General features: G+C 30.9%; 2 protein-coding genes across 6 annotated transcripts; both read left to right on the plus strand.

The window, feature by feature from the left end:
- Window positions 1-588: 588 nt before the first annotated feature.
- LOC126673629 (phosphoenolpyruvate/phosphate translocator 2, chloroplastic-like) lies at window positions 589-5,398 on the plus strand. 3 transcript variants are annotated; one of them, XM_050367846.2, is made up of 9 exons: window positions 717-1,000; window positions 1,078-1,200; window positions 1,377-1,529; window positions 1,866-1,951; window positions 2,137-2,221; window positions 2,905-3,024; window positions 3,857-3,934; window positions 4,657-4,786; window positions 5,170-5,398. In XM_050367846.2, the coding sequence occupies exons 1-9, from the start codon at window positions 842-844 to the stop codon at window positions 5,247-5,249; spliced, it is 1,014 nt and encodes a 337-aa protein (XP_050223803.1). In that variant the 5' UTR covers window positions 717-841; the 3' UTR covers window positions 5,250-5,398. The 3 variants fall into 3 exon arrangements, with proteins under 3 accessions (XP_055961100.1, XP_050223801.1, XP_050223803.1); XM_050367844.2 differs by having other exon boundaries at window positions 590-1,200; XM_056105125.1 differs by lacking the exon at window positions 2,905-3,024 and having other exon boundaries at window positions 589-1,200.
- A 3,609-nt stretch (window positions 5,399-9,007) lies between these two features.
- Window positions 9,008-12,097, plus strand: LOC126671219 (bifunctional aspartokinase/homoserine dehydrogenase, chloroplastic-like). 3 transcript variants are annotated; one of them, XR_008790490.1, is made up of 6 exons: window positions 9,011-9,334; window positions 9,403-9,487; window positions 9,664-9,709; window positions 10,089-10,315; window positions 10,928-11,072; window positions 11,649-12,097. XR_008790490.1 is itself a non-coding variant. In XM_056105312.1 (4 exons), exons 1-4 carry the CDS (start codon window positions 9,299-9,301, stop codon window positions 10,252-10,254), a joined length of 333 nt encoding a protein of 110 aa, XP_055961287.1. In that variant the 5' UTR covers window positions 9,008-9,298; the 3' UTR covers window positions 10,255-10,451. The 3 variants fall into 3 exon arrangements, 1 of the variants encoding a protein (XP_055961287.1); XR_008790491.1 differs by lacking the exon at window positions 10,928-11,072 and having other exon boundaries at window positions 9,008-9,334; XM_056105312.1 differs by lacking the exons at window positions 10,928-11,072; window positions 11,649-12,097 and having other exon boundaries at window positions 9,008-9,334; window positions 10,089-10,451.
- The last annotated feature ends 3,022 nt before the right edge of the window (window positions 12,098-15,119 follow it).

Below are 15,119 nucleotides of genomic sequence, written 5' to 3' on the forward strand. Positions count from 1 at the left end.
CATAGTAGGTTTGGAAGTATAAATTGCTTGGATAATGCAGTCAGGACATCTTCCATTAATGTCTGAAACATGTAGGTCCTTTTGCCTCCACCTTAACAATTTCAAACCATACATTCATTTTCCACACTCTTCTATCAATTAATTCTACCATAATATCTAACTAATAAAATGACTAGTCACTAATTTACAATTATTAACTATTAGGTTTCTTGTTTTAATTTTACTTTTAGTGCTACAGCCCTATGACAGTAACAGCAAGCGCATTGCAGTGAATTTATCCATGTGTTTTTGCTACATCTCTTCATCTCCCATGGCAATGTGATCTGCTGAATACAGGCTTTTAGTTCCGAAAACGACGGAGGAAGATTGACGCGGGCGTTTGTTTCCGCATGTTTTGTCTCGAGAGTTTTATATTTGAATTTCTTCTTACTATTGTAATCAAAAAATTGAAAAATAATAATAAAAAGAACGAGATCCGGGTTCTTGAACCTGCAATACGTATATTAACAACATTTTCTTAATTATAACTACCGAGTTTTTCACATCTTCACTGTGAAATACAATGATAAATCAGATTAACTATTAACTAGTAGGAAGCAGGAACAACCTGGACCACATGCCCACATATTGTGTACCATTCATGCAAAGTTTAAAGAAATAAAATGAAAAAAATATCTTGAATTTCTGGCTTTCTTACCTTTTTTTTTCAGCCTAAAAATGCAAGCAGCATTAGTTCTGTCTCTTTCAATTCCATTTCTCAAACCACACAAACTTCTTTATGCAAATTCCGACTCCAACCAAACTTTTATAAAACCTCTTAAACTCGATTATAGTCATTCTAATGGCGTTTCGTGCCGAAAAGCTTCGTTGTCATTGGATTCCTTCAGGACTAGTCGAGTTTCTACTTCATTTCTATGTTCATATCGCAGTAAATGCATCAGTTTCAAGGTCTGTGCTGCTTCGGTACCTGATAGCTCGAGCGAAACAACGAGTGAATTGGGTCAGATTGCTGAACTTGGTGCTATGTTTGGAATTTGGTATGTTTTGAACATCTACTACAATATTTTGAACAAGCAGGTTCTGAAGGTATATCCATATCCAGCAACAGTAACAGCATTTCAACTGGGGTGTGGAAGTTTGATGATTATTACAATGTGGGCATTCAATCTTTATGAGAAGCCAAAGCTGAGTCGCTCACAGGTATTAATTGACCATTTCTTGAATTTTTTATTTTTTTATAATTGGGGAGGGGGAGCGCTTGTAAGAGGATTTGAACATACGACCTAGCAGTTTGCTGTGCGGCGTTTATACCATTTGAGCTATAACTCACTGGTCCTTTTCTCGAATGTTTTTGATTATTAAGAATTAAGTTTCAGTTTGCAGCAATATTGCCATTGGCTTTAGCACACACAATGGGGAACATATTAACAAATGTGAGTCTAGGCAAAGTTTCAGTTTCATTCACTCATACTATCAAAGCAATGGAGCCCTTCTTCACTGTCTTATTTGCTTCCCTCTATTTTGGTCAGGTATGAAATTTAATTCCATTACCTAATGTTAGTTCAATTCCATTACTTAACTTTTGTGCATATCATTTGTTTCATTTAAATTGTTACATTCTCATGTTAAAAATAAGGCAATAGGGCATGAGCTGCACAATTAAAACAGACTTTTTTTATTATAAAAGTGTCGCATTAAAATTCCGTAAAAGTTCAATATAAATACCAACCAGATCACGTCCTGATTGTAGGTCGCACTAATCTGTCGATGCTTAATACTTTGAACCGAATGCACATCCGTAACAGTAGTTAACTTACGAGTTACGACTTGTTAACATAATTCTTATCTTCTCTGTGTATGCACAGAGGCCATCTTTGTGGATTGTTGGTTCCTTAGTACCAATAGTAGGTGGAGTGGCATTGGCATCATTCACTGAGGCCTCTTTTAACTGGTAATTAACACAAGCTTCATTATTTGAGTCGCGTTATAAATGCTCTGGCTAAACGTATTGATGGTCGGGGTGAAATTTCAGCTATAAAAATTTGGAGGGTTTAAATTCCGCAATTGTCTACTTTTCTTTTCCCTTTTTTAAAACTTACAATCTAACTCTATATACACTATTGTGTTGTAAACCAGGATTGGCTTCTCTACTGCAATGGCTTCTAATGTAACTAACCAATCTCGCAATGTACTTAGCAAAAACTTCATGCTTAACCAAGAGGTATCTACATTTATTCAACTTCTACGGAAATTCTAAAAAACCACACCATTTGATATAAGAGTTTCGAATCGAAACAAAGGGTCGTCCGGATCCTTAAATTAATATGACATGTCTATATAAATTAAAGTTCATTTACGTTGATCATTTAGTTCATAACTTTTTAAAATCAGTTATGTCAACTCATGCAATTTAATTTTCAGAACACGTTTCGAAACAATTGTAAAGATATTAAATGCAAATTTTTTAATATTGACATGCGGTATTGAACAGAATATCGTGACGGATTTAGAGAGTTGTAGACTAAATTGTTAAAATTGGTTAAACTTTACTTTAAGTCCAACCTAGAAGTTAAAGGACCAGAATAACTCTTTTTTTAGTTTAATCTCAAACCTCATCTTTAAAAGAAGGTTCAAGACCATCTTTTCCGTATTCTAATTTGGAATTCTTTAGAAACTCAGATTGTATTCTTCTCGGATGTTGTTTTTTGTTGCATTTCTTAAATCTCTTTCCGGCTTCTGAGTTTGGTTGTTTTTTCAGTAATCCTAGTTTATCATACACAATAATCAAATTTTAAGTTAGAAATTTGGTCGCAATTGACGGTTGGATGAATATAATTTTAAATTATCCCACTAATTAAATTTCGAGAATATTAATTAGAGCATGATATGGATTAATGTTGACAGGAAGCTTTGGAGAACATCAATTTGTTTTCAGTAATAACAATAATTTCATTTATCCTGCTAGCTCCCACAGCTATTTTAATAGACGGCTTCAAGTTTAGTCCTTCGTTTTTCCAGTCCGCTGTAAGTATTATTATCCAGAAAAAATAAATAAAAAAATAACCTACTGCCTCATATATATTTAACTAAAATCCTCTTTTATAAGGAGATTTCAATTTCACAAAATCATTAAAATCAAGAGAGAAATACTTATTTTTTAAAATTGAGAGTATAAAATCATAGAAATAATTAATTACAGATTAATGAGTTAATCATGGTTGTCAAAACCGAGCCGGCCGGTTCAACCAAAAACTTGAGAACCGGTGCTTTGGCCAGGCCGGAATAAATAACCCGGCTCATACCCGGCCAAAATCCGTTCGACCCTGTCAAAGTTTAATGGGTATTACGGGTTTTTTTATAATTTAATTTAGCTTAATTTTTTCACTTTAAATCAAAATAATAATTTATTTCAAACTTAATTACCGAATAACGGACGTTAAAAGACATATACGTCCTATTTTCTAATCAAATTATTCGATTAAATAGAAATTTATATTATTTTATAGAGATTGTTTGAGATGCTGGGCTAAACTGATAAAATATTTTTTTTAATTTTTTAATTTTTTTTATTTAATATAAATTACGTAATATATAATTATATTTTTCAATAATTTTATTATATAAAATATTTATTTTTCATAGAATTACATAAATAATTATTAGATATATTATTATTTTCTATTCCCTGTTCAATCCTGATTGAATCTCTAATCCTTTATTCTTTGCCGTCACCGGTTTAGTGACCGGACCGGGTTTGACAATATTGGAGTTAATTAATCTAAAAAAGCTCTAAATAATTGCAGGTCAATGAGTTAATTAATTACAGTCTTTCATTTTTTGCCTTGATTGTGTTTAGGCAAATCAAGGTTTGAATGTGAGAGAGCTATGTGTAAGAGCTCTTCTAGCTGGCTTCTGCTTCCACTCTTATCAACAAGTAAAGCTTCTTCATTACATATTTAATGGAATGATTAATTTTTTTATTTTCAACCAAAATATTTCAAATCAAAATAAGTGTGATAATCAGTAACAGAATATTTTTAAAATATATTGTTATTTAAGATGTCGCGTTATATGACGACCGACAAAACTGTATATTCTAAAAAATAAAAGTATACTATATATTAGATCAAAAATTAAGTAACAATGTACCTATCGCTTTAAAAAAAATTACTTTAATATTGAATTGAAACATGGTATTGAATTGAAATATGTCTAATATTTCAATATCACATTGTCATTATAAAAACGTCAATTGTATCAAAATTTACACCTTTCACTTTTGATTGCTCCTTTTAACAAGAAAAAACTTCCAATTACACTTACAAGTACTAAATTGACCTCTTTATCATTGAAAAAAGGTTCAAATAAGTTATTTATTTTGAATTTTTCAAATAGAAAAGAGTTCAAATAATCATTATAAGAACTTTTTCTTTTGAATTTTTTTTCGAATGAGAAAGAATCCAATTTACAAAAATGAGTACGATTGAAATCCAAAAGTTTAAATTGGGTATAATTGACGATTTTACAATGTTGGTGTGAAATTAAAAAGAGGCTAAAATGTCGAAGTTTTTTTGGGACAGTAAGCCATTGAAATATAAGATAAAAATCTAGATATTTTTATTACTTTTTATATGTTAACTCTTCTTGTTGTTTTAGGTGTCGTATATGATATTACAAATGGTAAATCCAGTAACTCATGCAGTAGGAAATTGTGTAAAGCGTGTGGTCGTAATAATCTCCTCAGTAATTTTCTTCCAGACGCCAATATCACCTATGAATTCACTCGGTAAATTTTAAATTTTTTAAACATTGTTATTAGGATTAATTACAAATCAAATCACGAACTTTATCTTAATTTGCAATTATAACAAGAATTTTAAAATTTGCCAATGTCAGTAGCCAACTTTCATTTTTTTAGCTATTAATACACCGAACAATCATGTAACGACAGGTGGTGGTATATTACAATGTCCACGTCAGTGTTTTTTTTAGATCGGTGTATCAATTTGCCAAAAAATAAAAGTTGGTTACTGACATTTTTAAGTTTTAAAGTTCGTATTGTAATTATAAATTAATGTAAAATTCGTGATTTTAATTTGCAATTAACACTTGTTATTAATTAGTGAATTTTCACATGTTTTGGACATGAGACTGAGTTTTTAACTACAGGAACTGCTGTGGCTCTTGCCGGGGTGTTCCTGTACTCAAGAGCCAAAAGGATAAAGCCAATGCCAACACAGACTTCATAATTAATTCAATGAATCATACAAATATGTACTTAAAGAAACCTCATTTTGCAATTGTTCATAGGCCTGCTTTCTAACACTCGAGACATATGACATTTTTTTATGTATTCTTTTATTAGTTTGATACTAATTTAATTCAAATTGTTTAATTCTATGTAGTGTTGGATGAATTTAATATGGTTCAAAACTTTCAAATTTCTTCGATTTCTTGCAAATCTAATTCGACTTTTTATTTTTTGAAATTTTAATTCAATTTACAAGAGTAATATAGTAAGTTTTTTTTATGGCTCTGCCTATTCTCGCTTTCTCTTGTAGTTTGAGGCACTCCAACTTTCGAAGGGCTAGATTTATTCTCTTTTACCATTAGTTATAACTTCAATATGGAATAACTAGACAACGTAACTGTTGTGCCACGTCATTCGTGCACTAATGTAATAAAGTGTTTGTCATGTTGAAATATATTTTTTCGATAAAAGATATTTGTATGAGCTCAACCACAATGAATGGATGGCAAAGAAACTAATACAATCAAGATTGGAAAAGGAATTTCAAACTTCAATTCTAGAATATGAAAAAGCCGTGTGGTATGTATGACTTATAAAACATAACCGACTTGCTAATGCTATCAAAAATTAAAATCTCTATCTTACTTGTTTTGAACTTAAAACCCGCCTATTTTTCGCTTTTCATAAAGTCCAAATGATGAAAAAACCAATGAAATTACAAAGGACCCTATACTTCTTCTTGGTAAGATAAGACGTATGACAAAAGAAATGTTGCAAAGAATAGGTATTACCCACAAATTTCTACTCAAGTTGGACAAATGCGAACAACTTTTTCAAGCAAAATGGCAATGGAAAATAATATGAAGCGATGTCTCCTTATCCAAACAAAGCAAACAACCACTATTTTCTTGAAACTCCTCACCAAAATCAAGTTTGATGAAATTCGATCATGAGCCGAAAGCCAAAAAAAAGAATTGCATTCTATGCGGTAATCTTGTACCGCAAATCAATCGAATTACCTGAGTTGTGTCCAAATTCAAGATGAACGAATCAGTTGAAATGCCCCTCAACAGCCCAGAAAATTCATCCTGCTGCTGCCCAAAGAGAGGACCCGATTGCGAAAAGAAAGAGATCGGGTCTTGCAGACAAACCAGAGATACAGGGTTGTCTGTTCCAATTTAAGCTAGCAAGCCCATGTTGATTCCAATCAATAATATCCGAGATTAAGCAATTCTGATTTCTGGAAACTCGAAAAAGAGATGGGTATAAAGGAGTTGAATTCAGCCAACTATCCTTCCAAAGATGGACCTTAAAACCATTCCCCACGACAGCCTTTATATGAGTGAAAAATAAATTACCAACTTCCGAATTAGCAATACAAGCTGAAAAAATGCTTTTTCAAAGATGAGATAACTGCTGAAAATTAACCGAAAGAATAACAAATCAACTAATTATGTTCAAGCTATTTGTAACAACGGAGAACCAAAGACTATCACTAGCTGCTGCATCACAAAAAAGGGTAATATTCAAACCACCTTTTGAAAAAGGAAGGCAAGTTCAGAGACAGTCTATAAACATTAATTCCAATTAATTTGAAGACGAGAAGCCAATTCAAAACATTGAAGAATTTTCGGAAAATTTCTTATTTGATATAAGTCATTTGGAATATAAAAAAGAGTGTCATCAGCAAACCGTAAGATAGAGACTAGAGTACCATAACCATCAAAATATATTCATCTAAGTGGAGGGTTCGGTTAAGAGTTTGTGTCGATAATCTAAACATATATATCACTCTTTGATTAACCAATTCTTCTTTCCAAGCCCTAGAAGTTTTAATAATTGAAATTCTTTATAATATTATCTAGGAAATTACATTATAAATGATTTTACCATTCAAATTCTATGCATCATCATTTCAAAATACCAAAATTAACATGATTAAAGATTATTATTTAGAGCTACATTGGTTTCTAATTCCAACTTAGTAAGTTATAATCTAATTCTTCTCACAAATTCAGTTGCAAACAATCTAAGTTTAATCTGGCATTCGTCAATTTGCATGCGAATATGTTCTGAACTTCGTAAAGAAAAATAATTAATAAGGTAAGCACTCATAAACTTTACTAAACGTGTCAATAAACAAATGATAAAACAACAAAAAACCGCCAATAGGAGAACATGCTGATTTATATATATGCCTTAATCGTCAAAAAAATCCCACCTTTTAGCCCCTTTTCAAATGCATCCTGACGTTGCAATTTTGTCAGTTACACCCTAATTCGCATCTTTGGTTTTCAATTCCACTTTCAAGTGCTTAATTGATCTCTTCTCCATTTGAAAAAAAATTAAAATAAGTCATCCATTTTTAGCTTTTTGTGTGGAAAAGAGTTCAAACGAGTACTTTATAAGGGTTTTTATGAATTTTTCTCGAGTGAAAAAGAGTCCAATTTGATTTTGAGGGTGGAATTAAAACTCAAATGTGCAAATTAGGGTGCAACTGACAAAATTGCAAAGTCAGGGTGCAAATGATAAGGGGCTAAAATGTGGAGGTTTTTTTGGTGACTAAGATATATATATATGCTCATAGTATTTCCATAAATTGAGATTTATAAATGGAAGTCTTGAGCTTGAATTTTGATAGGACCACATTTATATTTATTTAGATGAAAATTTATCATTTTGACGACAAGTATAAAGATATAAAAAATAATTAGTAAAATTCCAATATAATCATAAGTATACATATGATATATGTGTTGATCATGTAATTATTAAAGAAAAGTTTTGCATATTTAAATCAATAACAATGGAAAAAAATAAAATAATAGAAATAGTGAAAAAAGGGCAAGAAATTAATAACACTCAAAAACTTTTTTTTGGATCAAACACTCAAAAACTTTACTAAACGCATTTAGAAACAAATGATAAAACGACAAAAATCCGCCAATATGAACAGACTGATTTATATTCTTATAGCATTCTCATAAAGAGGAAATTTTAAATGAAAATCTCGAACTTGAATTTTGACAGGACCACATTTTTATTTATTTAGATGGAAGTTTATTATTTTGACGATAAATATAAGAACATAAAAAATTATTAATAAAAATCCAATGTAATCATAACTATACATATAATATACGTGTTAATCATGTAATTTTTTTTTTTTTGCCAAAGATAACAATATATAAATTAGAAGAAAGGCCATCTCATGAAGATGATGAGCCTTCTTGAAATAAAAGAGCTAACAGTGGACTTCGCGGCTACTAATTGAGCCATCCAATTACACATTCGTTTAAAAAATTAAATACCAGTGGGTAATTTGCTAAACGAACGGTAGCAATATTAAACGACAATCAAAAATAATAACAGACAAATTGAAGACATTACTTACCGTTGGTAACGGCTACTGTGATATAAGTATTACCTTGAATTTGCAGATAAGGAAAAAATGAAATGTCGAGATCATCCAAATCGATAATCACCAGAAAAGTTTGCATATTTAAATCTCATAAAAATGGAAAAGAGAAAAATATAGAAATAGTAAAAAAGGGTGGGGGATGAAAAACGCCCATAAATTTTACTAAACGCGTCAACAAAAAATGATAAAACAACAAAAAATCCAAAGTAACCATAAGTATACATATAATATACATGTTAATCATGTAATTAATCAAGAAAAGTTTTGCATATTTAAATCTCATAAAAATGGAAAAGGGAAAAATATAGAAATAGTAAAAAGGGTCATAAACCTTACTAAACACGTCAACAAACAAATGATAAAATGATAAAAATCTGAAAATGCAGGATTCCATCACTGAGTCATTCAAACTCGGGCAGCGAGTCCACTTAGCAAAAGATCCTAGACGAGTTGGCACAGTGAAGTACATTGGAGCCGTAGAAGGATATTCAGGCACATGGGTTGGCGTCGATTGGGACAATGGAACAATGGATCGCTTAACGGAGTTCAATATTTTCAGGCCAACTCGGAACGATCCGGGTCATTCGTTCGGGCCCAGAATCTAAGTCCAGGAGTTTCGCTTACAGATGGTCTGTATATCAGATACAAAGGGGAAGAAGAGGGTATGTTTCATTTTTAGTAACTCGGTCGTAAGAATTTTGGAATTTGAATTATCTTTGTTGGTTTGTAGATGAAATGTGTGTGCTTTCAGCAAGTAACAGAAGGGTATCTGTGGAATTTGTTGGAAAGGAGAAAATCAACTAATTTGGTGCCAAGTTAGTTTTTTTACTATTATTAATTTATTATAATGTTAGCATTGTTCTGAAGTCTAAGTTCAGAAATCAGCAATTTGGTGCGAAGTTAGTTGTATTTCTAGTACTTGAAAAAAAAATGGATGTTGGTTAGGGTCCCGATTACAACGTATAACATGAATTAACTCGTTTTATTGTAGATTTGAAGGAGCTATACCTGACAGGAAATTTACTTTCCGATGGAAGGTACATTCTGCATTTATTGTTTGTTGTCAAGCCGCACGATTTTGTAATTAAAAAGATTGTCGATGATGCACCTTATATTTTGTTACTGCCTTCTGCCATTTTTACTGATAGCTAGTCTTTTGTTTCTTATTTTACAACATTATGTTTATCGAGTTAGTTGTAAAGAAATTAACATGTGATGTAATATTTCTAGATACATCAGATTCAAATCCATGTAATTTATTGTATTGGGCATAAATCAGATTTGTTTATCCGAGTGGTTCATGAACTAAATGGTTGATAATGATAACTTGATTCTTCTAACACGAGTCTTCGAAAGAGGACTATAAAATAGAGCTACAATAGCTTGCGCTTAATTAAGTTTCATCTCTGGCTGTAGTGGTATCGAACTATCAAGATGGAGAGAACTGACAAAGGAGAATGGTAAAGTGGCCAACTTGGAGAAGTTCACACAACATTGCATGGAATATCATTTTATTGTAAATACTGTTTTGGTAGATTGCACAGCAGACTCTAGGGTTGCAAGCTATTACCACGGATGGTAATGAAAAAGGAATTCATGCGATTACCTCAAACAAAAAGGCAAATTCAGGGCCAGTCGATCAGGTAATATGGGTCATATAATTTCGAGCTTTCACTGAGTTTTGCAGGAGTTGTAGCTCCAACATTATCTTCTTTTCCTTGAGTTAGTAACTTAAAATGTTTTCTTGAGTAAAATGAATCAGTCATTATGTTTTCTTGAGTTCTTTGTTTTTGGATTGCAATTTAGCTGTTTAGTTCATTGAATTAGTGTTTCTTATTGCTATCAGATCCTCATATTATTTATGCTTCTCCATGCCAAATTTAGCAGATGCTTGTCTACACATAGATGAACGTTTATGTATCTTCTGGACTTTGTGTTTTACCTTCTAGAGTATTTGGGTCTGGAATAACTGAAATCTCCAGTCCAGAGAAATGTTTATTCTGGACTTGATGTTTTACTTTCTACAGTTTATGTCAAATCTGTAGCGATATATTTTGTTATTAATTGTTACTGAAACAAATCCTGGAGTCTGGGATAACTGATTCATCAGTTAGCATTTTAAACGAGGATGATCATAAGCATCATATTTTATTAGCTGATAGTCCTTTACACTGATCATTATTTTCTTCTTGTCATTATCATCTCTTCTTCATGCATTATGATGGGTTTTATCATTTTTCCCCCATATATTTCAGTATCTAAAGCTGAGAGCTCTTCATCGTCTATCCTAAACATGTTACTTCTATGAAGCAACTGTTGAGCTGGTCTTCCAACAATCAGAACTTTATGAGATCTTCTTGAAACTGGAGATAAAATGTTGCAAATTGAAGGAATTTTTAGGTAAGTCCTGCTTGTTTGTTGGCCCAAAAACTTATGCAAGGACTTCTGAAGTACTTTCTCAAAGTGTAAAATTTGGAGTTTAGCAAAAGTTTCAAATTTGGAAATTTGCGCCTTTGCGGAAAGCTGTCAGTAGAGTAGTTGAAGGAATCTATCTGTGAATAATCCATTTAGGAGATCGACACGTAAAAAACAGAATACAATGCACATTCCCCTCCTTTTCTCTTTCTCAGAGACACACACCACTATGTACAAGGTTCAATCTTGATAAAATTTGAAAATGCATGCAGTCTTGTCTTTTCAAGTATCACCCTCTAAGGCATACTGTTGCCGGTAAACATTATTTCTTTTAGAGAACTGCATTCATCTTTACCAAATGCCTCTTAAAGACTATAGAATGACAACATATTTCTATCGTTCCTCTGATGATTGTTTGATATGCAAGAAAAAGTTTACTGAAAATATGGCTATGTAACTTGTGATGAGCATCTGAAATGAATTTAGATTAGAAAACAAAGAATGAAGATGATTTCTACCTCACTGTCTTATATCTATATTTGTAATATGCTCTCTGTCCAGGTATGTAATCTGAAGGCGTTGATATATGCTGGAGTGGTGAGACAAGAAGGGCATGTTGAGTTGCGAAGGTATAAGAAAGATCGTTCATTTGCACAGCTCTCAGGATTTGACAACATCATGCATTCACCACTATGAGGTACAAGGAACAACAGCCTTTAGTAGTTCACGGACCTGGTGCTGGTGCTCAAGCCACAGCTAGTGGAGTATTCAGCAACATGGCGATTAGCCTCATATCCAGGCGCTCCATTGTAATAACCTCACTATCATAATTATCGTGTATTCACTTTAGATTTTATTTTTCCTTTCATTTGGCCTATTGATTTTGTGCTCCTGAGAGCTATGCAGCGTAGAGTAGTTTTTGCAACCATGTACTTGGCTCGGTGGTTCTTTGAATCCATTACAATGAAATTTAAATAGATGAATTGATGATGAAGAATGTGGACTTGAAATTTCTTTCTTTTGAATCCATCAACAGGTTAATTGATTATGAAGAATTTAGATATGAATATTCTTTGGTGAATCCGACTTTTATCACTGATATAATGCCATATAAAAGAACTAAAAAAGAACCAAGTCATATTGAATAAAAGTTGAATAATAACTTATATTATTCACACTTTTTACAGTAACAATTGAACATGAACAAGTGAACTATTACACAAGGATTCATCCGTTAACAAAATATGTCAATTAAAAATCAAAACCTAAACATTCAAAATATAAAAACTGTCAGTTCACAGAATGCATTAATCATTAGATCCCCTCAAATAGTAGAGAAGCAACTACTGATCTCCATGACATATAACCAAAATGTAGTGAATCATAAATCATCCATCAAATTCTAGCTACTGACCCAAATTTGAACAAAAAATTGAATTATAACAAGAATTAAATGTTTGTTTCATTCAAATAATCCTTAAATTTACATAATTTCTCAATTGAAAAACAAAACCTAAATATAAAAAACACAGACGATCTGACATTAAAAGACAATCGACGGATCCCTTGTTTCTTGAACCTAACCGCAGAGCACGGCTTCAATAGACAGCAGCCTTCTTTTGTGAGAGGTGCAGTTGACCTTGTACTCATATGATCTCGAGCATAGCTTTCCATGTTCCCTCTCCATCTTGCATCTTGAAGTTGTTGTTGTTTCCTCACATATTCAGTAGTAGCAACCCTCGAACCTTGTTTTGTTTGAGGTGCAATTGACCTTGTATTCCTATGATCTCGAGCAAAGCAGTTTTGGCCATGTGGTAAGCCGCATTTGGGTCGTTGGCCAAGAAGAAATCCTCGGCCATCTGAAGCAGAACATGAGTCATGGTTGTATCGGCAGACAGAAAAGATTGAAAAATGTTAATGAATTGAATGAAGAAAGCCGCAAGTAAAAGTGAAGAAGAAGAAGAATGGGAAAAAGGGGTGAATGGGTGTAAGTAGGATTTATATATCTTTTCCCAAGTCTTGATTAGGGTTCATTGTTGCTTGCATGTAAAGCAACAACAAGTAGATCAGTATTAATATTCCTATTCCCAACTTCATTAGGAAACTTATTAAATCTTTAACTCAAACATTTCATTCCTCGCATTAAATGTTTTAAGATATTGTTGATAAATACTAAAACTATACAACACGAAAATATTATCAAATTTAGATATGCATATCCAGCTTCAAATACTGCAACACAATTTTAAAAAAATTTATACGCTGTATCATTCCTTAATTCGAAATATTTACACCCTTCATCAATCAAAATTGAATTTGTGGCAAAAACTTATATTAAAAATTGTTGTACGATATTTCAACTCATATATGAAATAATTCATAAATTCAAATAATTTTGTTTTTTTAAATTATGACAAAGTTTTGAATATTTAAATTATTGTTTAATTATTATACATGTATCTTATCCCCCATTTGAATTATTAAAAAAAGTTAACATTTAATGTTTTTTCTATCAAATTATGTGTTGCATGATACAAACTAAAAAATATAGTATCATTTTTTGGACAACCATAATTATTATAAAATTACTAATAATTAACTATTTTATTAAATAATAATTAATTTTGTCGACAAATTGGTAAAACTTTAAAAAATTCCAACATGTTTTAAAAAATTCATAAATTTATAAAAAAATGATAATTTTCTTCATATTATGACAATTTTGTTTTTAAATTTTAAACTGAGTACTGCTTGTTTTTGAACATAAATAGATTTTTTTTTATAATTTTGTATTATAATTACTTATGTAATTTATATATAAGTAATTTAAATTTTATGAAAATGAATAAGTGTGTGAGAAGTTTAATTTAGTAAAACAGTATAAAATTTAGAAAAAACCACAAAAATATTACTATTTAAATAGAAAATAACAAAAATAACACACCAATCTAATAATTTACATTGATACCAAAAAAAGATAAAAGTTTACATATTCTAACCAAACCACTAAATAGGAGACGCATGGCACACACAAAGCAAAAAAAAAAGGAAAAAAACGTGTCATAACTGGTCAAAAACGCGTCTGACATGCGTCAGAATCGCGTCTGACACGCGCGTCAGTCACACGTCAGCGCGTGTCAGCGAATTTCAGCAAGTCAAAATAATTTAAACATGTATTAAATATGTATCCGCTATGTATCTGTTATGTATCTGGAATGTGTCACTGATTCATTTTCTCGTATGTTTAAAAATAAATATAAATAAATAATATGTGTGTGTATATATATACACATACATATTATTTTATGTACTATTTATGTGTATATGTATAATATATTTTAAATTTAAAGATATATGTATCGCATGTTTTAAAAACGCATAAATTACGTTATAAAAAAGTATATATATTATATATTATGTAATTAAAAATATATGTATTTATCATATATATATATATATATATTGCTTCTAATATGTATTCGATATATGTATTTAAGCAACATGTCTTCCTATTAAATATGTGATGTTTGCTCTGTCCTTTTATTTTTCCATGTTGCACGAAGTTTTGCATTTTAGCTCAATTTATTGTTTATATTTATTATATATTTACGATGTATCGGCCATGTATTTACAATGTATTGCAAGATATAGATGATACATCGGTAATGTATTAAAATTTTATTATTAATTTTTCTCCTCTATATCTATGATGTATCGATGATGTATTCACGATGTATCGATAATGTATTACGATGTATTGATAATGTACATGTCATTTTAAAATTTATTTCGTTAAAATAATCTAAAATTTTTAAACATGTATCATCTATGTATCTGCTACATATCAGAAATGTATCATCTATATATCACTAATACACACATGTATCAATCATTTTGAAATTTATTTTGTTGAAAATAATAATTTTGAATTGGAGATGGATTCTAAAAATTGTAATCAATAGTGTATCAACTAAATTTATTTCCTTGAAATAATAATAAAAAAAGAACATGTATTTACAATGTATTAATGGT

This window comes from Mercurialis annua, linkage group LG3 (genome assembly GCF_937616625.2).
Source record: "Mercurialis annua linkage group LG3, ddMerAnnu1.2, whole genome shotgun sequence".
Lineage (NCBI taxonomy): Eukaryota > Viridiplantae > Streptophyta > Magnoliopsida > Malpighiales > Euphorbiaceae > Mercurialis > Mercurialis annua.